This window comes from Typha angustifolia, chromosome 13, assembly GCF_048772165.1.
Source record: "Typha angustifolia cultivar Huaian chromosome 13, ASM4877216v1, whole genome shotgun sequence".
Lineage (NCBI taxonomy): Eukaryota > Viridiplantae > Streptophyta > Magnoliopsida > Poales > Typhaceae > Typha > Typha angustifolia.
The window spans coordinates 14,842,233-14,866,517 of NC_133251.1; the positions used below are offsets into that span (position 1 = coordinate 14,842,233).

A 24,285-nucleotide genomic window follows, 5' to 3' on the forward strand; every position below is an offset into this window, starting at 1 on the left:
ACACATTGAGGTTAAGATAGCAATGCTCAATTAATAAACAAATTAGTCAATGCTTACCCAACTACAACTAAGGGGGCCCATATGAATCTATAAGAAATTTTGTGTATAATTACAAATATTTATAGCACAAAACAGTCTTTTATACATCACTATTTTTATAATATTTTTAATTATATAGATATTGATTTAGATATTATTATTTCGGTAGAATATATATATATATTTGCAATGAAGCCCTCATATGTTCTCTTATTTATTCTCCTTTCTCTCTCCTCTCTCTTCTGGTCCATTTTATTTTATTTTGTTTTAAGTTTCTTTCTCTTCCATTCTGAATTAATTATAACCCCAGAGTTCTGTTCTCCACTCTTTTCCGACCTTCTTCAAGTAGATGGCCGCCAATTTCTGGACCTCCTCGCACCAGTAATCCCTCCTCCTCCTCCTCCTCCTTTCTCTCGTCCAGTTTACTAGTTCCGATCTTTATGTATCTCTCTTGAATTGGTTTGCAGCAAGCAACTCCTCGAAATCGATGGTGTCGACGCGGTCCACCACCTCGACAAGGAGCGAGGCATCACCCAGGAGGAGTTCCGCCTCATCAAGATCCACATGTCCTTCCGTAAGCCCCCAATTGATCTTTTCTTAAGCTTAGATTTCTTCAGTCTTTATCATTGGTTTTAGATTTGATGGGTTGCTCAAAGATTTAATCTTTCTGTGCGATCATTGAGTTATGTGGGCGAAATTTGTAGAATTACTGTGTCTTAAAATGGGTATCGGCGGGGTTTAATCAAGAACATAAAACAGTGTTATCTTTCTGCTGATAAAATGCGCTAATTTACTTGGTAATCTGTGGTTTGTATTTTAAAATTTTAGATAGGACTACGACATTCCGTTTAAAGAATCAACAAAAGAAAATTGTTTTACTGAAAGATGAAATCCATGAAAATTGATCTTAAATCCTTCTACAAACTTCTGGCCTTGTTTCTGTTACTTTAAGATGTACCTATTTCCTAATCTGTTTAATGGGGGGCTTAGTGTGGTTCTTTCTGATAGTAATTATTTGACAAATTTCAGATATCTGGAGGTTGGCACAACAAGTCAAAGTGAGGCAAAGGTTAGATCTTGTATTACTGTGATCTCTTCTAGGTGCTTGTTTTTTCTACTTTGCTTAATGTATGGTTAAAGAACATCATCATGGTACATATTTTTTGTAAAGTTTGAACTGACTACATCTAATTCCATCTTCTATAAAATGATGCATGCAGGCTTACTGACACTAAGGTTTAAATCACTGACATTGAGCAGTAGCATGAGTATATGATCAAATAACTGATGTTCTTTTAGATTATATTCCAACTGATATAAATAGTAAATTCTTTCTACAGTGTCTTCACTGCTTGCGAAGAAATTTTCGTCTTGAATCCTGCCTATGTTATAGATGTTCTAATGTTCTGCAATGAGTAATAAAGTAAATTTCGGATTTAGTTTATATGGTTTGTAAGTGTTAACTGCCATAGTTGCTGTCTGAGCAATTGCCTAGAAAAATATTTGCTGTGCAAAACTGTCTGCATGATGCTGAGGTTACATAACATCTTTAGGCAGAAAGTGGAGACTTAGCTAGACTACATCAGTAACATATAAAAGTTATTAAAACTTTTAAATACATATGCCTGTATGAGGATGTAGGAAGTATAACAGAATAAATTTAAGGAGGCAAGGGTTGATGGAATGTGATTGCTTTGGGAAAAGAACAATGTTATAACATAGTTTTACTTTTCTGGTGCATATTTTTTTCATCAACAGGACATGTTCGATGCAGTAAAAGTTAAGCTTACCTTGTAGCCAGTAAGGAAATGGTAAATGTGAAATGTGATGTAGGGAAAACTTGTAGTATGGTGTGAGGTTACAGCCAGCCTTGTCCAGGAAAATATGTGTGCCTTAGTATTACCTGATCTAACTTTCCAAAAGGCTACAGCGAAGGCTTTATCGGTGTATGATGGTCTTTCCTTTACAGGAATGGGCAGGACAACTTGAATACAGGCTTACATCTGTTAATTGAGAGGCTGTTTTTTTGTGACCCAAACCCATCACAGGACACTTTCAGTTTCTACGTTGCCTAGGGTCATATTGGCTAATTAGATTACAGGTGTGACTCAGCCATGTAAAACAGTGAAAGGGCTGACTTGTTGTTGAGCCCTAGACAAAGTAATTGAGAGCCTGCGGAGTCTAGATTCATCTAGTCATTATTCAAATTATCTTATGGAACTGTTTCTTATGTATTTTTATAGTCTGATATTATGACTAGTGTAGGTCATTTAGCCTCTTTGGACTTCTTAGATAAGTTGCTAAATTATTTTTCATGACTTTAGCTTTGACTCTCAAATTTGAACCTTTCAGAGTTATAGCTACAGCAACCACTTACTTCAGACGCGTGTATACAAGGTATGTTCTTGGATCCTTGTGAGGAGGATGGCCGGTGTGGTTAAATGTTCTTCCCTCCATATTTCTGTACAGAATGAATTGCTTGTCTTTAATCTTTTTGCTGGAACTCATGCAAACAGCTACTAGTTAATTATCCTCTTTTGCCGTAGCAAATGGGGTATTTTGTTTTCTAGATAATAGAATCAATTTACTTTACATATATCCTTTGAGTGTACGTACAAGTCTCTTGTAGTCAATGTGAATCTCTGCATTTATGCATGTGTATGTGTTCGAGATAACAGGACATGCTCTATTCTATGTTAGAACTTATGTGCAGCTTTTGTCGAGAATGATATATAATGAACATGGATACCTAGCTCAATCTTGAAACTTACATTGTTTTTGTTTTGTATTACAATAATCAATTGATTTAGTGATAGAACAATCTCCAGGATCTTTATTATTTTCTTATGTGACCTGCAAAGTTATTTCTTGCTTGCTTGCATGTGCTTCATTCTGGTTGTAGAAAGAGCATGACAGAATATGATCCACGTCTAGTTGCCCCAACTTGCCTGTACTTGGCATCAAAAGCAGAGGAAAGCACAGTACAAGCTAGACTTCTTGTATTTTACATCAAAAAAATGTGTAAGTGAATCTTCGTTGTACATAATGTCATTATTCTGTGCCTAAGATAAATATTTCTTCTAATTGTTTGTTCCTTCTTCCATATGGCAGGGTCTGATGAAAAGTATCGATTTGAAATCAAGGATATTCTTGAAATGGAAATGAAACTCCTAGAAGCCCTTGATTACTATTTGGTTGTTTTTCATCCTTACCGCCCTCTACTCCAGTAAGCTTTTCTTTACCTCATTGTCAAATACTCTAATCATGCTTCCTTCGATACATCTTCTTATATTCCTTTATAATTATTGTACCTGAGAAGGAATAATAATGGAGTTTTATAGAAGATACTTCTTATTGAACAGGTTGTTGCAGGATGCAGGCATAACAGATTTGACTCAATGTGCCTGGTAAGTATTTAGTGTCATTTCATTCTAGAATCATCTGATTTATTTTGATCTTTGCTGCATCTGATGAAAACCTATGTGTACATCAGTTACATAAGTTTTAACTGCTAAACTCTTATGCTAGCTAAAAGAATTGTTCAGATATAGAGTAAAAAAAATTGCCATCTTGGAGAGCTACTCAGCCACACTGAAAATGAATAACAACTAGAGAAACATACTCATAGAATGTACATATCCATAACTACAAGCATATATCCATAATTCTTATGCAAGTTGATATACAAATATACAATTTATCTTGACAACTCAAAATTCACTGAGAGTTACCTCGGGAGGAAAGTACTTTCCAACTTTTAATTTGGTTATATTATATGTTAGTGCTTTTGAATGAGTAGAGGGAGGCCGATAACATGGAGTAAAGTGATGAAACAAATTCTAGAAATAATCTGTAAGCAGACCCAAGATTTTTTTTCAATGTAGTCGTTATTCGTTAGCTTATCTTAATGTGAAGTTGAGAATAACCAACTCCTGTAAGAATTGTGAAACATTCAGTTTTATCAAGGGGGATCTTTTTTATGCTGATTAGACCATGGTGTGTATGCTCATTAGTGCCTATGACATGCAGGGGCCTTGTAAATGACACTTACAAGACAGACCTTATTCTCATACATCCTCCCTATATGATAGCATTAGCTTGCATATATATTGCTAGTGTTCTCAAAGACAAGGATACGACTACCTGGTTTGAGGAGCTCCGTGCTGACATGAATATAGTAAGTCTTCGGAAAAAGAACATTCATTTGGACAGTTAATCCTCCTGCCATGTTTGAATTCTATTGCCTCCCACTGCATTCCAATTGACTAGAAAAATTGGTATTTGCAGGTCAAGAACATCTCAATCGAAATTCTCGACTTCTATGAATCATACAAAATTGATCCACAAAAGGGTCTTCCCGAGGAGAAGATAAACCTAGTAATGAGCAAGTTGCCAGCGAAAGCATGAATGCCAAAAATCTTTTCAGCATGGAACACTCATCCAGACACATATTCTTCGACAGTAGAGTCCCTTCCTTGACTGCACAACAATTTTCTGGTCAAGAACTCCTCATTGGAGCACTCTGGACTTCACAACTTAATACAAGGTTGATCCTCAAGCTATCTCCCGAGAAAGGCTACTCAGTTTAAGGAAAAACACTAGTCAGGATGTTGCGTCCTATTTTAGCAAAATGTAGTCTCATTAGTTTGCTGAATCTGAAAGACTGTTTGTTAGCTTGATCATGTTAAAAGCTTCATGCAATATATCTATATATGTAACTCCAATTTATCAGTGGATGCATGCCATATTGTCCCTAAGCATGAAGGAAGATTATCTTGTCCTCATGATCATATCAAACATCTATGGCAAATAATGTTTACTTATTATAAAAGTTTCTTCTGAATCCAATACATTCTGGATCTACTTTTCATGGCACACACCGAATTCAAGTGGACACTTGAGCCCCACTTCTATCTATCTAGTAATTCCCACTTGAACAAGGCTACAGACCTTCATGTTAAGCAAATATCATGCGATGTTCTTTTCATACCAACGTCACTTTCTACGTTGCTTTTTATCTGTCTTCTTTTTTCGGCTAAAATTTCCACATCCGGTTGTTGCAAAATTCCTCTCTGAATCTTATCCTTCCTAGCTATCGACCGACCTAACTACCGACCTAACAATTCTCATCCATTCAACTCATTTTCCCCCCCAACTTTCCACCCTATGTGGCCCCGCCTAATCATTCCCTCCAATCTAAGCCTGCCAGAGAAGAGTTATTACGCTTGCTCACTCATAGGTATTGCTTCGATTTGCATAAAAACAAGTAACTCAAACACTAACTAATCTTCCACCAATGGGACTTTCTATTTTGGAAACAAACCTAGGTGAATCTTTTGTTTGTTCAAGTTTACAAGCAGCAGATTGACTTCAATTATAAATGAGTTTTAGTCTTGGAAATAGAAAGGACGAAAGTGAAATTTTAGTTCCTTCGGTTTCGGTTGTTTATATATATATGTATATGTAAGTATATATATATTTTATACTCGAGTGGCTAGGGTAACAAACGAGTCTGATTTGAGTGAGTCGGTTTTAGTTCAGCTTAGCCCGAAAATAAATAAAATCTTGTTCGGATAGATCTCGAGCTCAACTCGAGCCTAATAATATAGATCGAGCTGGCTGGACTTGCTCGAGCTACCCTCGATTTCTAAATATTTTTATTATAATTCTAATTTTTACTTATAATAATATAATCTTTTAAAAGTTAGGTACACATAAAGATGATTCCTATCTCATTATCTTTCAACACGTGACTAAATGCCATCCAATCAATTTTAAAAAATTAGATTTTTTACATTTGAACCCATTGAAGTACATTACCAACTATGCTATAACATACTATTATAAATTTTTAAACAAATCCATAAATTAGAGAAAAAGGAGGGATTAATTTACAAATCCGAAAAGTGTAAATAGGAAAATGATAAAAATATAGGGTGTTATATAATTTATATTTTATTTTTCAGAGGTATCGGTTGAGCTTGGGTTTTACTTTTTCTTCGTAGTGCCTTGTTAGTAAAAGACTCCCTCCAAAGGTTGGGGCGGGGTCGCACATCTTCAAGTTTGGTGGCTCTCCTTCCAAATCCAATCCCCGCCTCTCTTTTCCTCTCTCTCTCTCTCTCTCCAAAGTTTCCTCTCGTAGGTCGTCGATGGGAGCTCTGGAGGGGGGTTGCTTAGAGGAAGAGCTGGAGGAGAATGGAGTCAGGCTCGAGGAGGAGGTGGATAATGGATCCGGATCTGCCGCGGCCATCGACGAGGCCGTGAAGGTTCTCTTGCAAGGGCTTGGAGAGGACCACGAGAGGGAGGGCCTCAAGAGGACGCCGCAGCGCGTCGCCAAGGCGTTTAGGGAGGGAACGAGAGGTGAAAAAAAGAATTCGTTTTCTCTTGCTTTGATCTGTTGGGTTGTTGTCCTTGATTTGATATATTTAATAAAAGGGATCTTTAGCTCGTTACGTAATGGAACCGATGCGGGTCGGGAAAAGATCGGATTTTTACCTGTGTCCATATGTGGGTTTGTTGGATATATGGTAATCTTGACTTAATAGGATAGTTAGATGGATGGCTTTACTTGTTTGTATCTAACCTTTTCGTTTCTAGTATCTTTTAGGTTGGTCATATGTTTATAGTATGTGTCAGACTGTCCGTCGGTTGGTTATATGCTTGTTTTCTTTATGGTGTCATGTTCTCTCAGGGAACCATAATTTTGTGTTAGTAGATATTCTATATTTTGGTAGTTTTTCTTGGTAGTGTTTTCTCTTTCATATCTTAAATGTGAAATTTGATCTCAGTGCATTTTATGATTCTGATGTATGTTTGTCGAACTTATTTGTGTTTCGTTTTACATGCAAATTGTTTTCTGTTGGTTGGTTTGCTATCTTTGTGCTCTTTGATATGTAATTGTCGATTATCATAAATAGAGCTTAGAAGGAAGCTTCAAAACTTGTAGCCCTCTAAATGAAGTTAATCAAAAGTTTTTATTTTTCATTTCTTTTACAGATCATTATTTCTTAGTATTTTATTTATAATCTTGCTTAATTTCTGAACTACTTATAGGATATCTTTTTGAACTTAGGATAAGAATGTATGTTTTATGCTATCTCAGATGTCAATCCTAGACATCATCAAAGAGCATGGAATTTTCAATCTGTAGAGATTTCTGTTCCTAGCAGCTGATGAGTTGTAAGCAGTTGTAATAACTGCACTTTACTGCTAGTGTACAACCAACCAGAAAAGGACGAGTTTTTAATGCCCACTTATTTCTAGGACTGCAAGTGGGCTCCATGTATTGCTTAAGCATTTTTCAAAAAGAAGATCCATTTATTTGGTATGCTGTAATAAACCAATAACGATCTCTGATTTAATCCATTTATTTGGTATGCTATAATAAACCAATATTGATCTCTAATTTAATCCATTCTAAAACATTTATTATGCTTATGGAGCAGGATGATCACTATTCATCACCTTATGTGAGAGTAGTGAAGGACCACTCATTGTCTAATGCCTTATGCGAAAGAAAGTAGTGAAGTTTACAATCATCATTCAATAACTAGTTTGTGTTAGATAAACTGATAAAGCATTATGCAGGGAAGAGAGTGTTCTTGCGAATCTCTTGACAGGCTTTACAAATTACAATGCAATTGAGAACATCAAAATGTTTGCGTGCATAGCCACTTCACTTAATATAATTTTGGTTTAGCTGTCTTTTGGCTTTAGATAAATGTAGTGATGAGGTTTATTTACCATTTCCCCTGGCTTTGTATCATGCATTATACATCCATTCATATGATAGGACTATTTTTTGAGTTTTTGATAGTATGGCAACACCATATGTTAAATTGGGCTCTCAATTATCTGGACAAAGGGAAAAAGGAAAGTTTTGGAGCTGGTACTATTCATGTGTGGAGTAATTTATTACTGTTTACAATATTGTTCTACGTAGAAGTTTTATGAATGATACATCTGTCCTTTTCCTTTACTTATTTCTTAACTATTTTGAGTTCTTTGTTGATTATTTTTTAAATGACTCACTTAACTTAACAAATTTCTCCATTTTCTCTTGCTTTCTTCCTTTTGCTTTCATTTACCTCCCAAAACCTACTTATCTTTGTTAATTTGTCGCCAACTTTCTGCTGAAGTCACTTCTGCTCGTATTGTCCTACTTATTTTCTTTTTAAGTAGGAACAACTTTTCCTTGTGTGCCAGTTTATTGTTTCTTTTTCAGTTGGATAAACTATTCCTTGTGTTCCAGTTTGATGTCAGAAAGTTGGAGTTTTCCCTAATGTAGTTAGTAGTGGAACTAGAATAAAGATTATGTATGATAGATTTATGATGTTTTGGAGGGTTGAAAGCACACTTCAGATGTCTCATATATCACAGGGCAGGAAATTATAGGATTTAAAATTTTCTATTTGTAAAGAGGTAGTTTCTTGCATGACAACCTTGATCCAAGATAGACTAGACTAACTATTCATCAAATGAGGCATATGCATGATCTCACTTATATGAAACTTCAAGTTGGGAGGTGATGCTTCTAGAAGTTTATAATTTTAACGAAAAGATGGAGTTTTAAGTTTTCTTACTTGTGTAACTAGTTCTTAGTGTGTAATAGTTATAAAGCAAAAGATGCACTTTGGCAACACAAAGTTTGAAGATGTGCCATGTTTGAGTAAAAGATCATAAGGGGTGATTACTAACTAGGCTAAAATGGAAAGTATCTAAGAAGCAAATTTTCTCTCAATTCACTTTGTTTCAATTGTTTTCTTATAGTGCTTGCCTGAATCAAGAGATATAAGATGAATTAGTGGCATCTGGATAAATGATTTTGTCCACAAATCAAATTGAGTAGTCAAACTAAAAGTAGTTAATTAGAAGTACAAGTCAAATTGAGTTATGTTTATTCATCAAAACTTAAACTCATGAGGTTTGAAGAAATACAAATACAAGAAGAGGCTTGCTTCTCTTCCCCCATGTCTGACCTCTCTTTCTCTCTCTCTCTCTCTCTCTCTCTCTCTCTCTCTGTTTCTCTTCTATTATCTTTCTTCCTACCTATCCTTTTCGCATTTTAAGGCTTCACTATGACTGTGCAGTATATTGTGCTTCTTTAGCTTTGAAAATAACTTGGAACTAAAAGTGTAGAACCTCTATCGAGGTATATAGGCTAGGGCACACGATATGTGCATATCAATCTCATGTTCTCCTTGCACATTATGAATTGTAAGCTTAATATGAAGCATCTATGTTCTTGGTGCTTGGAAATTTCTGTTCATAATTGGTCTTTCTACCTTGTTCATGCTTAGACAGTGTTTAACTCTTTGTAGCTTTATTTATAATATGGTATCATTTCACTACAATTCTCCAACAAGAATAAACCTCATGAGCTCTACGATGTTGTAGTTAACCCCAATACTTTGTTTTTTAGGTTATAGGCAAAAAGTGAGGGAGATCGTGCAAGGTGCTCTATTTCCAGAAGCTGGCCTTGACAAGGGGACAGGTTGTGCAGGAGGAACTGGAGGGTTGGTTGTTGTTCGCGACATTGATCTTTTCTCCTATTGTGCATCTTGCTTGCTTCCATTTGGTGTTCAGTGCCATGTTGGTTACGTCCCATCAGGGAAACGGGTGGTGGGTTTAAGCAAGCTTTCTAGAGTAGCAGATATCTTCGCAAAGAGACTTCAAGACCCACAAAGACTAGCTAACGAAGTCTGTGCCGCCCTTCAATGCAGTATAAAACCTGCTGGTGTAGCTGTTGCTCTTCAGTGTTGGCACATACAATTTCCAGAAAATGTAAGATGCAGATCTAACCAAGGGCATTCATCCAAATTGGACATGCAAGGTTGGGTTCCAACTTCATCCTCATCCTGTTCTGGAGTTTTTGAGGATAAAAACAGCTCTCTCTGGGATGACTTCTTGGCTGTTCTTAAGTTAAGGGGAATAAACATGGATATGAACAATATTAACTGCTCCACCTTTCACTCTTGGTGCCCATCAAAGTCTCTAGAGATGCCCCTCTGCAATGGGCATAGCATGAGGAGCACCATTAACTGTAGGATCTCTTCCAAGGCAGTAGTTACTTACCCTGCTATGATTTCTGCAGTACGCACAATTATTCAATCTCTTGGTGAGGACCCCTCAAGGGAAGAACTTGTGGCCACCCCTTACCGTTATGTGCAGTGGCTGATGAATTTTAAGACTTCCAACCTGGAAATGAAGCTGAATGGTTTTAGTCTTGATAAACTGAACTTGCCTATGAAAAATGGTGAAGTTGCTAATGGTCTAACTGAGATTCGTTCAACAATGAATCTGTCTTTCTGTTCTCAATGTGAGCATCATCTTCTGCCATTCTATGGAGTGGTGCACATAGGCTACTTTGATGAGGAAAATGGTAAAGGAATTGAGCGATCTGTTTTACAATCTTTGGTTCATTTTTATGGCTGCAAACTCCAAGTGCAGGAGAGGCTCACAAGGCAGATAGCAGAAGCAGTCTATTCTGTTTTTAGTGTAGGAGTGATTGTTGTTGTGGAAGCTAACCACATCTGCATGATATCAAGGGGGATTGAGAAGGTCAGAAGTAGCACTGCCACCATTGCAGTTATGGGCCAGTTTTCAATTGATCATGCAGCCAAGGCATTGTTTTTACAGACCATTTCAAATACTACTGCTGTAGGGGGATAGATTTTCCACGCTAGATATTTGAATTTTTATCTGACAATTCCGGATATTTTCTTCCTGCCATCTTGTTCGTAAAGCATCGCAGGATATATTACGTTTAGCAAGAGTTCTCTCCAGCTATAGCATGAATTCTCATAAATTTGCAACTTGGGATTTTTTGGTGCACCGGAAAGCAGTCAAAAGTCTGACTGACCAGGACAATGACACTGGAGGACTGATTTTTAAAGTATGTTACTCCTCATCAAACTAGAATTCCATAAAGAGAGAATGGTGAGAAGTGGTTCAGTTTCCTCTGGTGTATTATTACTTTTCTTCTGTGTTACATTTCATTAAGCTAATTGTCCCATCATAATCAGAGAGGATGTTACCAACTTACCATCGTTCCTGGTTTATAAAATATTCTTTGGCATATCACCTCATAAGAGTGGCATCTCCTAATTGCATTATTGTCTGAGTTAAGGTTGAAACTTGTGCAACTTGATGTAGTTGATACTTGAAACCAGAATGCTATAGCTGTGCTTATCACAAGAAAACATTCACCTTGAACTGCATCAGGTTACATTTCATGTTTGGAAAAATCACGGTAAGATACTTCTTATCAGAATCTTGTAGAACAATTTAAGTTCTGCTCTTGAGGTAATGAAGTGTTTAACATTTGAGTTCTATCTAAACTGCTCTCTTGCAAGTACAGTAAGAATTGCCATGTTGCCATATAAAGGTTTTGAGTGCTTTCTGGTTGAACTTTCTTGGTGGTAGGTGTAACTAGATTGGGCGGTGAATTTATTATTTGAACATCAGTATGGTTTATATGGATTCAGGTTTGTACAGTGATAGATCTTCCGGAATTCTTCATATTGGAAAATTTGAAGTCATTAAATAAAATGAAAAGAATAATTTGGGGCTACTTAAATCAAATGAGATCTTCAGAATAGATTCCTTCCTATTGAACCAATCGTCACCTACAGTTTCCAAGCTCCATTTTCAAGATTTAGATGAACTCTAGTTTGTTCTCATAAATTAAATTACATACTGCCTTCTAATTGAGTTGCTTAATCTTCCATGTGACTGAACCTGTGTCACTTCGAAATTGAAGAACAAATTATAGTGGTTACTTATAAGAAAACAAATTACAGCAGTAAGTTTTTATTACTGTGGTAAGAATGTCTTTCATATGAACCCCATATTTGATTGATCTGACAGTGATATGAATTATTAGGTGCATTTCCAACATAGATTGTGAATCAATAAATCATGTTTCCACAATGCACCCATGATTAAATCGATTTCCATCCCAATCTTCAAACTGGGGATTTTGTCAAATCGATTTTCTGGATCTCTATTAAGTGTTTGACCAGCTTAGCTACTCACAATACTTTTGCCAGAATTACCTTTACTACTTGTACTAGCATGTTACTGATGTTCTTTCACTTGCTCTGTTTCTGCTGTTATTGATGTGTCTAGTACTAATATTATTACCTCATTCTTTAATCTTGTTGACAATAGTAGAATAAGCTCTAGCGTTATTTGTGAATAACATTAGGTAGGAAACACTGTTTAGTGGCGAAGTGTATGCTGAAAAATATCTTCTCTACAAGTTGCTCTGCCGACACTTTATGTTCTATTTTTTTTTTTTTTCTCTTCGTCTTCAGGCCTCTTTGTACTGATAAATCTTTGCCTTAATAATTAGAAAAAACATGTATCACTTCATTAGAGAGGGTCAAGAATCTTTTGGATTGAAATGCCCTGTTGAAATAGAAATATGGGACTAAGGGTAGGGCAGAGAGCATCATCCGAAGACTGCCCAATGGGAATGCAAGGCAACCAAACAATTAAGCCTTCCACTACACCAGTCTCATTCATAATCCCCACCATGTGTAAGCATCTGACAGTGGGTCAACCCTGTCAGGAATCTCTCTTTGATGAAATGAATGTGTCTTTCCAAATTCCAAGTTACAACCATGTTTCCTCTTATCTTCTTTCCTTATCCCTCTCTCTCTCTGTCTCTCTTATGTTTAATTTTCTATTTCTGTACTTGAGAATTTAAGGGATCCATGAGAGTAGATCCATAGACTTATTTGCTCCCTCTGAGTATACTTTGTAGGAACTTCTTACTAGTAGTGTGGATAACAAGATCTAACACATAGGTCCTCATGTCTACCACTGAAATTTCTTCCTGTTGCTTCATTCTCTTGTTGTTTGACTATAGAAGGGAACCAGGGATTGCCAGATATAGGGAGTAAGATAAGCAATGCATATTGTTTTTGGAATTTTTATTTATTTATTTTGTGCCTTTCTATTTTGTATTATTTTAGTTTTGACCCCTCCTTTTCTCCTTCTATTTCCACCTGTCTATATTGAATTCATTGTAAGTCTTTAAAAATATCCTCAGGTTAATTTTAACTTAATAAAACATAGCAGAATGGTATTGTTTAAAAAAAAATTTCAAAACCTAAATTTTGAAATATCAGAAAACATTTACTAATTTGTTTGTATATTTCTTTTGTGGCTCACCTTCATTGTATTCCTTCTCCTTAGGGCAAAGAAGAAAACCTACTGGGAAAGAAGAAAGATTATTTTTCGCCTAATAAGAATGGAATTTTTTTTTTAACGTTGCATTTTGCGCATAAATTTCTGTTTAGAGACCAAGAACATTTGAGAGAGAGAGAGATTGTGACATAGCAACTATAACGGTTTTCATTTTGAAGAATGACATGGCTCGGAAGGAAGACCTAGAGGACGATTTAGGTGAGCTATCCTAAAACCCTTTGTTTGTTTTAAATCTAGGGACCCCTCTAAACTGTTTTAGGGACTCTTAAACTGGTTCAGTAACTAAATATTTTTTATCTTTTCATATCTAATCAAATTTACTCTTCAAAAAATTAAGGCTGAGAAATAAGACTAACTAATCGAGTTTGGGGTTAGCCACAAACCAAACAAGATTAGTGAATGGGAAAGCACGACTAGAGAGGAAAAGCTAAAGAAAGATCCGATAGAGTTTCCTCTAATAAATGAAAGGAGCACTTAGGAGACAAAAACTTAAAACAGGAGTAATTTTGAGTGTTTTCTTTAAAATGGATGAAAGGAGCACTGTTGAGAAGAAAACTTAGAGGAAGGTATGAAAGAATTCCTTTCTATGTGAATGCTGAATGCTGGCTAGTCTATGTGATCAAAACTAATAACCAAAGGTTTAGTATATCATAAATGTAAAAAGAAAAACAGAGTCGATCAAATGACGAAGAACAAACGTAGGTAGTATTTCTGTCCGAAGAAAAGAAATGGAAAGATTTATTTTTTTAATTCTTTTTCTTCACCTGGGAGGGAGGCACATAATGCAACATCATTTCAGATTATTCCTACAGTTTCATCATGACTGAGCTCACGTTTTCAAAGCTTTGTTCTCTGTAGCTTCTTTCTTTCGCTGTCTTTTGTCTTCATCTCCTCTGCTCAATTTCGTACTCGTAATGAAAAATTTTAATAGAACAGTTGTGTCTTTTAGCATTTCTCTTTTTTAATTTTAATTGTCAAGGTACCCTTTTTGTCATGGAGCAAGAGCAATGGTGTCTTCCAGCATTATGTCGGTTTCCTGTTCAGATGATTATATCTTTTATCCTCTGTCTCAGAAGCATTTGTATATTGTTAGGAGGATTTCAAACTCCTTGTTTGGTTGGATTCACTGTGTTAGGTGTTCATTTGACCATTATTGCCAACTTTTTTTTTGTTTCATTTCACACCCAATATTATGTTTTTTTTATAACAGTTTGGTGTATTTCTTAAAATAAACGAAAAGGTAGGGTCTGGAATGAAAAGAAGAGAGAGGGGACTGCCAAATTTCCTACAGCCGACGGAGCAGCGCATCCCCGAGTTCGGTACAATGCGCGTGTCTCATCTCCTCCAACGCGACCGTCAAACGTGGCCACCACCGACAGAAGCCTCCGGATTTATCCGAGTGGTGGTGGGATCGATAGCCAGCGCGTAAAAGCTTGTCTTGTCCGATGAAGTCTCCCCTCTCTTTTTTCTTTTTCTTTTTCCCTTTTCCTTCTATCCATCCATATGTTAGAATCGAAGTCAATTCTACTATAAACACTTGAAAGAAAGAGACTATTCACAGCTCGATCACGTATGGTCGTCGATGATGGAGAGGTCGTACATGGTCACTCGTAAAAAAAAGAAAGAAACTCTTTTAAATATTATTTGATGATTTACTCTTCTTCTTCTTCTTCTTCTTCTTCTTCTTCTTCTTTTATAACCAAACGTCTAATATGCTCTAATATATCTACTGTGCTGGATTATTATTAGATTGTCGATGGTGGACAGACCCCAGTGAGCTAATTAAAAGATGTTATAAGATTCTGTCGAGAGACGCAAAGTTCTGAAACTTTGGGGTCCATCTCTTCGCATTATTAGGATGCCCCAACTTGGTTAACAATCACACTGTGAGGATCTCTAAACTTTGGCTCTTCTAGGCTGGAGATTGGATCTACCTCTCTCTGCTAGATACCCAATACCCAATGTATTTCACTTCACAGCATGTAGATCTTAGTTTATATATATAATACAACAACACTTGAAGTTCTGATTAAAAGAAAGCAAGCAACAAAGGTCTCTTCACCTGGATCCATTCTATAACAACGCTTGTATCTTTTAAACTTGATTCAGAGTCTAACCTTTCTGAAGTTAGCACTTGATGTTCCTCAATTATTGATAGATGTTCTGTAATAAATAACTACAGAGGACAAGAACAGTCAAGACAAAGACCTATATCGACAGGTCTCTGTAAGCAGACAAAGCTCTTAAATCTGCTACCTGGAAGAAGAGTAAATAAAAACGTTTGCCATATCCTTCTCAGACTAGCTTATTCCCATCTTCTTCTTCTGGCACTCTATGTGGGTCCTATGCAATAGGGGCATGCATGCATGCATGAATGCATGCATGTGTGAATAATTATCCCCCCTCCTCCCTAAGAAATCAACTTAAATGCATCAACACGTACAGTCTATGATTCAGTACAAAACCTAGGGATATCCTCCAAAATAAGAGGGTGTGGAATATGGAATGCAACACATACAATTAGCTTTCAGTACTTCACAAGGTTGTTCAAGAGAGTACCTGAGTGTCAATTTTGTGGAATGGAAGTATGGGCACCACCATGTGCATCTCTTCTATGGATACCATGTGAGAGAGATCCTATTCAATTGAATACGATTGTGAAATGAAACAGTTCTCTTTATTGCTACATTACTTCTTTTCACTAATGCATACATTAACCAGTGTGGTTAATAAATCAATAATAATAACTATGACAATTTTAACAAGTATAGTGTAGTACCTTCATGACAAAGCTGAATTGAGAGTGTTGCAGAAAGGTTACTGCTGATTGATACTATTAATGCATGGGAGATTAATTCCTAACTATTCTAGCATAACTTTGGAGGATATATATATATATATATATGTATTCTATGTACCTTGGCAAATGACCTAATTAGGCCACACCTTGAGAGATATTCCACTGGGGTGCCCTAACCGTTTGTCGAAAAGTTAGTGGTCATTTTCTCTACTGTCCTTATCAGAGAAGTGATGTTAATTTGTGTAGAAACTAAACTTTGGTTGATCTCAATTTTGATCGTTAAAATAAGAATCAAGTATTCTATGTTGTAAGATTAAGATTCACTTTGTCCATATTGTGGTCCAAAGATAAAGATAATTTCCATCTTAATCAGGGTTTTGGCTTTAATTTTTATTACGTTTTGGATGTTAGTGTTCCGTTGGGAATTAAACTTCAAGCCGTATATTGATCTCATCCTGGTCCGTTGGCTTACCTGATTAATTAGGCCGCCCTCTAATCTCTGATTAATTAGGCTCATATGTATATGTTATTGGACCACGTTTTGAGGGTTATCCTAACTTATATCCACCTGGAGTTATCCTATCTTGAGGGAAGATCGCGATTTGCCGACACTTTAGACACAGCTTCAATCCTGTCTCTTTCTCTCTCTCTCTCTCTCTCTCTCTCTCTCTCTCTCTCTCTCTCTCTTCCATTTGTGGAGAATTATCTAATTGAGAATTTTAACTCATAACTGGAGGTTAAATTTGTTTTAATAAAAAAGGAACCTATCTCGGAAGTCGTGCTAATTCTCTCCAGATAAAACCTACCGACAAATAGAGTTGCGTGAGTAGGATTGGGATCTCGCACGCAATCCGAGGCATTCCGAGTTCTATCGGCGCAATTAGAAGAGTTAATCCGTCGTATCGATTCCATCTTATTACGACTCTCTATCGGTCCCCAGTTATTTATTCGTACTCGATCCCGATAAGCGCACCACTAGCCTCGATTTTTTTCTATTTTTCCTAGTCGAATAGGAGGCTGGCATGTGCGGCAGGGATGGGTAACCGTACCTCGATGGGGAGTGGATACCAGCTCACGTGGTGAGCTTTGCTGTCATTACGCGGCGAGGCATGTGACTCGCAGTCCATAGACTCGATCACCACAAAGAAAATCCCCACTATTTATTACCAACTTTTTTATATACATATAATTCTCTATTTCGAAATTAAGTGGACGATTAAATTAATTCATTGGTTTGTTTCCTTAATGTCAAAGAGAGAGTGAGAGAGATGAAAATATCAATCAAATGTCACAGATGTCATGCACATCGCCACATGCAAATGATAAGGGGAGACAAATCTAAATCATTTAAGAAATTAATTAAGAGGAGGAAAAGATAAAGAGAAAGAGAGAGAGAGAGAGAGAGAGAGAGAGAGAGAGAGAGAGAGAGAGAGAGAGAGAGAAGGAGAAAGAGAAGGATTTTATAAAGAAAGTGCCCTCCAACCTACACCTTCCAGCACTTGACTGACCCCACTTTCCCTCTTTCTCACTCTCTATATCACTTCCTCTCTAGTCTCTTCCCTCTCTCCACTTCCAGCTCCACTTCCCAGTCTTGAGTCTGATTGCCAAAATAGATTAAAATGGCGTCTCCGCCGGACACGAGCAAGACGGTGAAGCTGGAGCGGTACAACTCCTACCTCCTTCTCCGCCGCGTGAACAGCTCCAAGCTCATCTCCTTCTCCTCCACCCTCCTCTTCCGCTTCACCATCCTCACCACTCTCCTCCTCGTCCTCCTCTTCACCCTCCACTACCCTTCCCTCCTCTCTCACTCCTTCCACCTCTCCACTTCCACTTCCTCCTCCCACTCTTCCCACCGCAGTCTTCTCTCTTCTTCTACCTCATCCTCCAACTGGCGCAAATCCGTTCGCAAGTCCGCGGCCCCCAGCCGCCCCGACGGCCTCTCCGTCCTTGTCACCGGAGCCGCAGGTTTCGTCGGGACCCACTGCTCGCTCGCGCTTAAAAATCGCGGCGACGGCGTCGTCGGCCTCGATAATTTCAACTCCTACTACGACCCCTCGCTGAAGCGCGCCCGCCAGAACCTCCTCGCTGGCCGCGGAATCCTCGTCCTTGAAGCCGACATCAACGACGCCGCTCTCCTCGCCGAGCTCTTCGCGGCCGCACCCTTCTCCCACGTGCTCCACCTCGCCGCGCAGGCCGGCGTCCGCTACGCCATCAAGAACCCGCAGTCCTACGTGGCGTCCAACGTCGCCGGCCTCGTCTCCATCTTCGAGACCGCCGCCAAGGCCGCCGATCCGCAGCCGGCGGTGGTCTGGGCGTCCTCCTCCTCCGTCTACGGCCTCAATTCCGACACGCCCTTCTCCGAGCACCACCGGACCGACCGCCCGGCATCGCTCTACGCCGCAACGAAGAAGGCCGGGGAGGAAATTGCGCACGTTTACAATCACATCTACGGCCTGTCGATCACCGGGCTCCGGTTCTTCACCGTCTACGGGCCGTGGGGCCGCCCCGACATGGCCTACTTCTTCTTCGCCAAGAACATCTTGGAGAACAAACCCATCACCCTTTTCAAGACAAAGGATGGCGCCGACGTCCGCCGCGATTTCACCTACATCGACGACATCGTCGGAGGCTGCCTCGGCGCCCTCGACACCGCCGAGAAATCCACTGGCTCCCGCAACGGTAATCCTCACTCCTCTAAAACGAAACTTTTTAAATTTTCTTATCATATAAAAATGCAACAAAATTAATCACAGCTCGGCGGCTCTGATACCATGTGAATTTTTCTTCCAGGCAAAAAGCGTGGCCCCGCGCAGCTTAGGGTTTACAACCTCGGGAACACTTCGCCAGTGCCGGTGACGAAGATGGTGACGATACTGGAGAACTTACTGGGTAAGAAGGCGAAGAAGACGGTGGTGACTCTGCCAAGGAACGGCGACGTGCCGTTCACGCACGCCAATGTGAGCCTGGCGGAGCAGGACTTCGGCTACCGGCCGACCACCGACCTCGCCACCGGGCTGAGGAAATTCGTAGAATGGTACGTAAAACACTACGGAGTAGACATCAAGAAGAAGATGATTAAATCCAAGGTGGATCGACAAGCATCGGCGTAGAACCGGGGTGGTGTCGGTGGGTGTCACGTACACGTACACGTACGTGGGAAAAAAAATATCCAACTGTGTATTACCTTTTATTATATAATTACGGCGCTACGTATATTATTACTTAGAAGGTGGGGGAGAATAAAGGGTGATAATGTTAATAATCTATATATAGTTTAATATTATTCTCATGAAGGAGAGTCGAGAGATGGATGGAAACTTTAATTTGGGGTTGGAAAAAAAAAAAAAGGAGCGGAGTGAGCTGGGACAGAAGAAAGATGACGTCACGGTTCTTCTCCCTCCTTCCTTTTCTAAAGTGTAATTTTTAGGATATTTTCTTGTCTTTTTTTTTCTTTTTTTTTAATCGTTTTGTTGGAACAGAGGAGGAGGAGGGGGGGGTTTTGCTGTGGGATGTAAATCCATGCAGTACTCTTTTTTTTTTTTTTTGTTATTTTCTTTCTATTTCTTCTTAAATTGTTATAATATGTGCATATTGGCCCCCTTTCTTTCTCCTCCTTTAGTTTTAACTCCCTGAGCTTTAATCATTACTCGCTAGTGGGCTGCTATTTTATTTGCCGAAGGACAGAGCACACCTTTACTAATTTGGACTCAGCTGTAAACAATCTGTTAAAAAAATATATTTTATGTTAATTAATGTCTCAACTTTTGGAGTGGAGAAGAATAAAATGATGAAGAGGGGAGGGGAGGGGAGGGGATCCCCTCCTCCCTTGGATCTGAAGCATGTCTCTCAAATGGGAGGGTTGGTTGGTGTCTCGTCAATTCTCCTTGGAAGATATGTTAAATAAAGGGAGGGGATTATCTGGGAAAAAGGCGAGCTAGATAGTTAGGCTTAGTGAATGAAGACTATATTAAAAGTGGCATTTAACTGAAGAAAATTAAGTTGGAGAATGAGAGGAAGTTTGACTTGGGTAAGAGAGTAGAGAGGCCTAACTAAACATCTAATGGTCTATCAGTTGATGGTGTTGACTTGGAGAAGTACACAGTATTCCTTCCTTGTTTCTATCTTCACATTGAATTGATAGGGATTTGCTGGTGGCAACCAAGTTGTCCATTTTCTTTTAAAATTTTAAGCTACCTTCCATGCTTGCCAATTGGGGATATGAAAATGGAATGCACACAGCCAACCATCTTTCATCTCTGTTGGGCAGAATTTATTGGATTAGTTGTAAGTGTCCTGCTAAATTTTGCCCTCTCTCTCTCTCCTCCTACTAGTATAATTTATTTTCAAATTAAGAGAAAATTTTGAGTGGCTAATTTAGATTCTTATCCTTGGAATTATACTTTTAATATAGAGTAAATCTAAAGCTTTTAATGTGGCAAAAAGTTATGGTAAAAGCATGAATCATAATGGAAATTAACTTAAATATTTTCAATTTGATATATACGCTTAAATTAAAGTATTATTGTTTAGAATTAAATATATTTTATTTACTGTATTTGTACTAATGTCTAAAATCACTTTACCTCCTATACTTCAAAGAGTCTCAAACTGGTTCCTAAGGGCATTTTGGTTATCCTGACGTTATTTAGTTAAGTTTAACGAAAAAATTAATACTTTCACTTTAGTTATAAGTATAGTAAATGATTTGAGACTTTTTAAAATACAAAGAAGAAAAATAACTTTATACATAAGTACATGAAGATAAAATATATTTAACAATATTGTTTATTATAAGTATGTAATCCATGCTTAGGTATGAAGATAGTAAGATGATAGATAATTTATATAATAACTTAAGTCAAATTAATGAGTTTACGTGTAGAATAATTTAAGTAATTTTTTTTAATATAGAGTATAAATAATTTAATGTTTATTTTCTAATAAGAATAGCGGTTCATAGTTTCACAATAAAAAAGAAAAAAAAGAAAAGAATAAGTAGCTAAAGAAATCCAACCAGGTACCTACCGCATTGGGAAATTCAGAGCCCCCAATTGTGAAAGTTCCTTTACAATGTGTTGGGCAAGATGAGATGTGGGAGAGTTAATGCCAACCATCTTCTAAACTAAACGACTCGATACGGCAATAGAAAGTGCAGTGTGCCAATTTAATGCCATACGGTGGGAAGTAGCGACCTACAAATAGTTTGGACCATTTGCTGTTTTCTGTTCGGATTTGTTGCTATCTCAACGGAATTTGATGCGCGCCGAAATAACTGATATTAAATTCGGTTGGAATATGAGGCCCCTCCTCCTTTTCTATTTATCATATCATTCACGAGACCCAACACTAAATATAGGTTTCGGATAGAAAGCTAATCCTCGTAGAAACAGAAACACGTGTTATCGAACAATTACTTCGAACTAAATTCTGTTAAATTAAACTATTAAAATGAATGATATCTAAAACCATTTTTTGTATTAGTACTTCTTAAAACCATGACTCTTTACATGAATTCTACACTTATTTTTACTTGTATCTGTCCATTTTAGCAAGCTAACTTATATACATTTTAGAGGGTACCAACGCACATATCAACTTTTAAAGAGCATATACATAAATAATTTATTTTAAAGAAGCATGCATGCAGAGTTGCAAACCCTTCTTTTAATTGAATAAAGAAAACCATTCCCTGAGACAGACATTATATCAAAAGTACTCTTCCATCATTTAACCTTAAAAAAATTCCACCAATTATAAATCCAATGGAAACCAAACTTTACTGCAACACCAGTAAACTGCAGTCCTCATCATAGCTTTTAAAGAGCCATCTACAGCATAACAAACAGAATGAGTTTCAGCTTCATAAATCCCCGCCTGTACATCCCTGGCATTTTCATCAGAAGCCATCTTCAGTAGTTCCTTCGACTCAAGGGTTACATGATAAGCAACATAAACATGTGGTACAAATTGAACTTTCATTGATATCATACTGCAGATAAAAGTTACTAAGCATAAAGTTTCTTTTAGGGGGTAAAATAAGCAACATGTTCTGACAAATAACATAAAGACAACTAAAACAAGCAGCTACACTCAGATAGATTAATATCCATCAACATGGATTCTAGAATCTAAAATCCCTTGCCAGAGCACCCCCTCAAAAGGCATCATCTTGCCCTGTAGATCCACCTCGATACCCGCCACCACCACCATAACCACCGCCGCCGCCATAACCACCGCCACCACCATAAGCACCGCGGCTACCACCTGCTGATCTGTCATTAGCATAGCTTACGCGGATACTCCGGCCATGTAGTTCCTACAAATAAGATGAAGATAGAATTATTGAGGACGCTAATGAATACTTCAATGTCACATACCAAACCTTTCTAAAATAATTCTGCTACTACTAACTGCAAAAATGAATAGATAACAAGCAGGGAAAAGAGGGAAAAGGGCAAACCTGGCCGTCCATGCTAGACATAGCTGAGGTGGCAGATTCAGCACTGTCAAAGTTAACAAATCCGAACCCCCTTGACCTCCCAGTGTCTCTGTCTGTGATAATCCTTGCTGCAGTATCACAACAAGATAATAGCATTGATCATCTATGTTTCAATAACATCTACATTGTGTTCGTACATGCAGCATCCTCGAATCAAAATTGATATACTATAGGGATAATTATACTAAGACACCTTAAATTATTGTTCATTATCACATACACTCCCTCATCCTTTTCTTGATACACTTTAACCTTCTGAACTATAAAAAATCTCCCACCCTCTTACGATGTTGAGGGAAACTTCCAATAATTATTTTACCCTTAACTTTCTTTCTTTTCTTTAAAATAGAGTAAAATAATCTCTACAAGACCTGAAATTGATCACATGCCATCTTTTAATGAGAAATCCATTTTTCATAATTAAGGGGGTTAATGTGTCATGAAAAATAAATGGGAGTCTATATGTAAATGAGGAATAGTTAATGGGTCCCTATGTATATTTATCTCCATTGAATATGATATCAAGATGACAATATGCTGCTACGGGCAAATTATCTTACGCTTACAATTATACTCAGCTTTGTGCAAAAATAAATTACAATCAACTGAGTCTTGAGCCCTTATTATTTTAAACTTATCTTTTTTAAAAGCATTAACAAAAGATAATGGCTGACCTTCGGTCACATTTCCAAAGCCGTCGAATGCCTCCTTAAGAGATTGGTCATCAGTACCATAAGAAAGCCCTGATACACCAAAAACAACAATGAAGTTTCAAGCATGAAGACATCCACACAAAAATAAATATAGGATAAGGGATCCTACCTCCAATAAAAAGCTTTGAGGATGACATATAGCGAATGGAATTAAGTATATGCATCCCAGGGACAGGTCCAGTAGACAACACATTCTTCAAACATCCCTGCCTCAACAGGCTACCAAGTTTGTTGGAGAAAGCCATCTAATATTGTTGGATCTACAAGAGAAATAAATCAGCAGCTCTTTTAGTCACCAAACTATAGTTTTTTTTGTCAAAGCCACATCGTTCTACATAAGCTTCTGCAAATTTCTATCGGGATAAGCAACATCAACCAAGAGAAAGTCTACATAGTCTACAAGAGAAAGTCTACATATTTTGCACTAAATAGAAGTATGGGGCAACTGTTATCGCTAAATACGCAGTAAAGTTGTTCCGGAATGGACAAAATCTTCTACCTACTATCATTTAAGCCAAATATAAACGAAGCAAAGTTTGTAGCCGACCTAAATATTACATACTGAATACTTAACGACTGAAATCTACAAACAATACCATCTAAAGATACCAACTTGCAAGACTTAGAAGAAGACTTATCAGACTCAGAAGTCACAAGCCCCATCAAAATCGTCTCTTTTACCGCACCGCGAACAGAGGAGACTAATGCATGAGATATTCTAAGAGAAGCTTCGATATAAAGCAATCAAACACATGAAAAGAATAGCAGACGAATCCGTCTGATACTTTTAGAAAGATCACCTTCGGAAATCGCAGAGAGAGAGAGAGAGAGAGAGAGAGAGAGAGAGAGACGGAGAGGGTTAGGGTTTTTGGGCGTCTAGGGTTTAAGCCTCTCACCGGCTTCGCAAAGGAGCGAGTGATCTTAATTTATAGTCCCCTCTGTTGATCGCACCACGTGGCTCCCCTGCCACGTCAAACATCACGTGATAAGCACGTGCATATGGGAGTAATTTCTCATGT

At 37.8% G+C, this 24,285-nt stretch overlaps 4 protein-coding genes across 4 annotated transcripts; 3 read left to right on the top strand and 1 right to left on the bottom strand.

Moving 5' to 3' along the window:
* The first annotated feature begins 272 nt into the window (after window positions 1-272).
* Window positions 273-4,770, top strand: LOC140774672 (cyclin-C1-1). Its single transcript, XM_073117761.1, has 9 exons — window positions 273-420; window positions 507-613; window positions 1,069-1,108; window positions 2,392-2,436; window positions 2,942-3,060; window positions 3,151-3,265; window positions 3,402-3,446; window positions 4,069-4,216; window positions 4,327-4,770. Exons 1-9 carry the CDS (start codon window positions 389-391, stop codon window positions 4,444-4,446), a joined length of 771 nt encoding a protein of 256 aa, XP_072973862.1. The 5' UTR covers window positions 273-388; the 3' UTR covers window positions 4,447-4,770.
* Window positions 4,771-6,025: 1,255 nt separating this feature from the next.
* Window positions 6,026-11,121, top strand: LOC140773883 (GTP cyclohydrolase 1). The gene is made up of 2 exons (XM_073116661.1): window positions 6,026-6,399; window positions 9,461-11,121. The coding sequence occupies exons 1-2, from the start codon at window positions 6,189-6,191 to the stop codon at window positions 10,708-10,710; spliced, it is 1,461 nt and encodes a 486-aa protein (XP_072972762.1). The 5' UTR covers window positions 6,026-6,188; the 3' UTR covers window positions 10,711-11,121.
* Window positions 11,122-17,551: 6,430 nt separating this feature from the next.
* LOC140774275 (UDP-glucuronate 4-epimerase 6) lies at window positions 17,552-19,320 on the top strand. Its single transcript, XM_073117197.1, has 2 exons — window positions 17,552-18,733; window positions 18,845-19,320. The coding sequence occupies exons 1-2, from the start codon at window positions 17,674-17,676 to the stop codon at window positions 19,162-19,164; spliced, it is 1,380 nt and encodes a 459-aa protein (XP_072973298.1). The 5' UTR covers window positions 17,552-17,673; the 3' UTR covers window positions 19,165-19,320.
* A 2,692-nt stretch (window positions 19,321-22,012) lies between these two features.
* Window positions 22,013-24,181, bottom strand: LOC140772997 (glycine-rich RNA-binding protein 4, mitochondrial-like). The gene is made up of 5 exons (XM_073115293.1): window positions 24,067-24,181; window positions 23,376-23,526; window positions 23,228-23,296; window positions 22,515-22,621; window positions 22,013-22,370 (listed from the first exon to the last, which is right to left on the bottom strand). Exons 2-5 carry the CDS (start codon window positions 23,509-23,511, stop codon window positions 22,209-22,211), a joined length of 474 nt encoding a protein of 157 aa, XP_072971394.1. The 5' UTR covers window positions 23,512-23,526; window positions 24,067-24,181; the 3' UTR covers window positions 22,013-22,208.
* Window positions 24,182-24,285: the final 104 nt, after the last annotated feature.

Excerpts from the sequence above, each read along its gene's own strand:
- LOC140773883 (XM_073116661.1), top strand. The coding sequence starts at position 6,189 with ATGGGAGCTCTGGAGGGGGGTTGCTTAGAGGAAGAGCTGGAGGAGAAT. Across the intron at positions 6,400-9,460 it reads GTTTAGGGAGGGAACGAGAG|GTTATAGGCAAAAAGTGAGG; the intron begins GTGAAAAAAAGA and ends TTTGTTTTTTAG.
- LOC140774275 (XM_073117197.1), top strand. The coding sequence starts at position 17,674 with ATGGCGTCTCCGCCGGACACGAGCAAGACGGTGAAGCTGGAGCGGTAC. Across the intron at positions 18,734-18,844 it reads ATCCACTGGCTCCCGCAACG|GCAAAAAGCGTGGCCCCGCG; the intron begins GTAATCCTCACT and ends TTTTTCTTCCAG.
- LOC140774672 (XM_073117761.1), top strand. The coding sequence starts at position 389 with ATGGCCGCCAATTTCTGGACCTCCTCGCACCA. Across the intron at positions 421-506 it reads TTCTGGACCTCCTCGCACCA|CAAGCAACTCCTCGAAATCG; the intron begins GTAATCCCTCCT and ends ATTGGTTTGCAG. Across the intron at positions 4,217-4,326 it reads TCCGTGCTGACATGAATATA|GTCAAGAACATCTCAATCGA; the intron begins GTAAGTCTTCGG and ends TGGTATTTGCAG.
- LOC140772997 (XM_073115293.1), bottom strand. The coding sequence starts at position 23,511 with ATGGCTTTCTCCAACAAACTTGGTAGCCTGTTGAGGCAGGGATGTTTG. Across the intron at positions 22,622-23,227 it reads CTTTGGAAATGTGACCGAAG|CAAGGATTATCACAGACAGA; the intron begins GTCAGCCATTAT and ends GTGATACTGCAG. Across the intron at positions 22,371-22,514 it reads TGTCTAGCATGGACGGCCAG|GAACTACATGGCCGGAGTAT; the intron begins GTTTGCCCTTTT and ends TCTTATTTGTAG.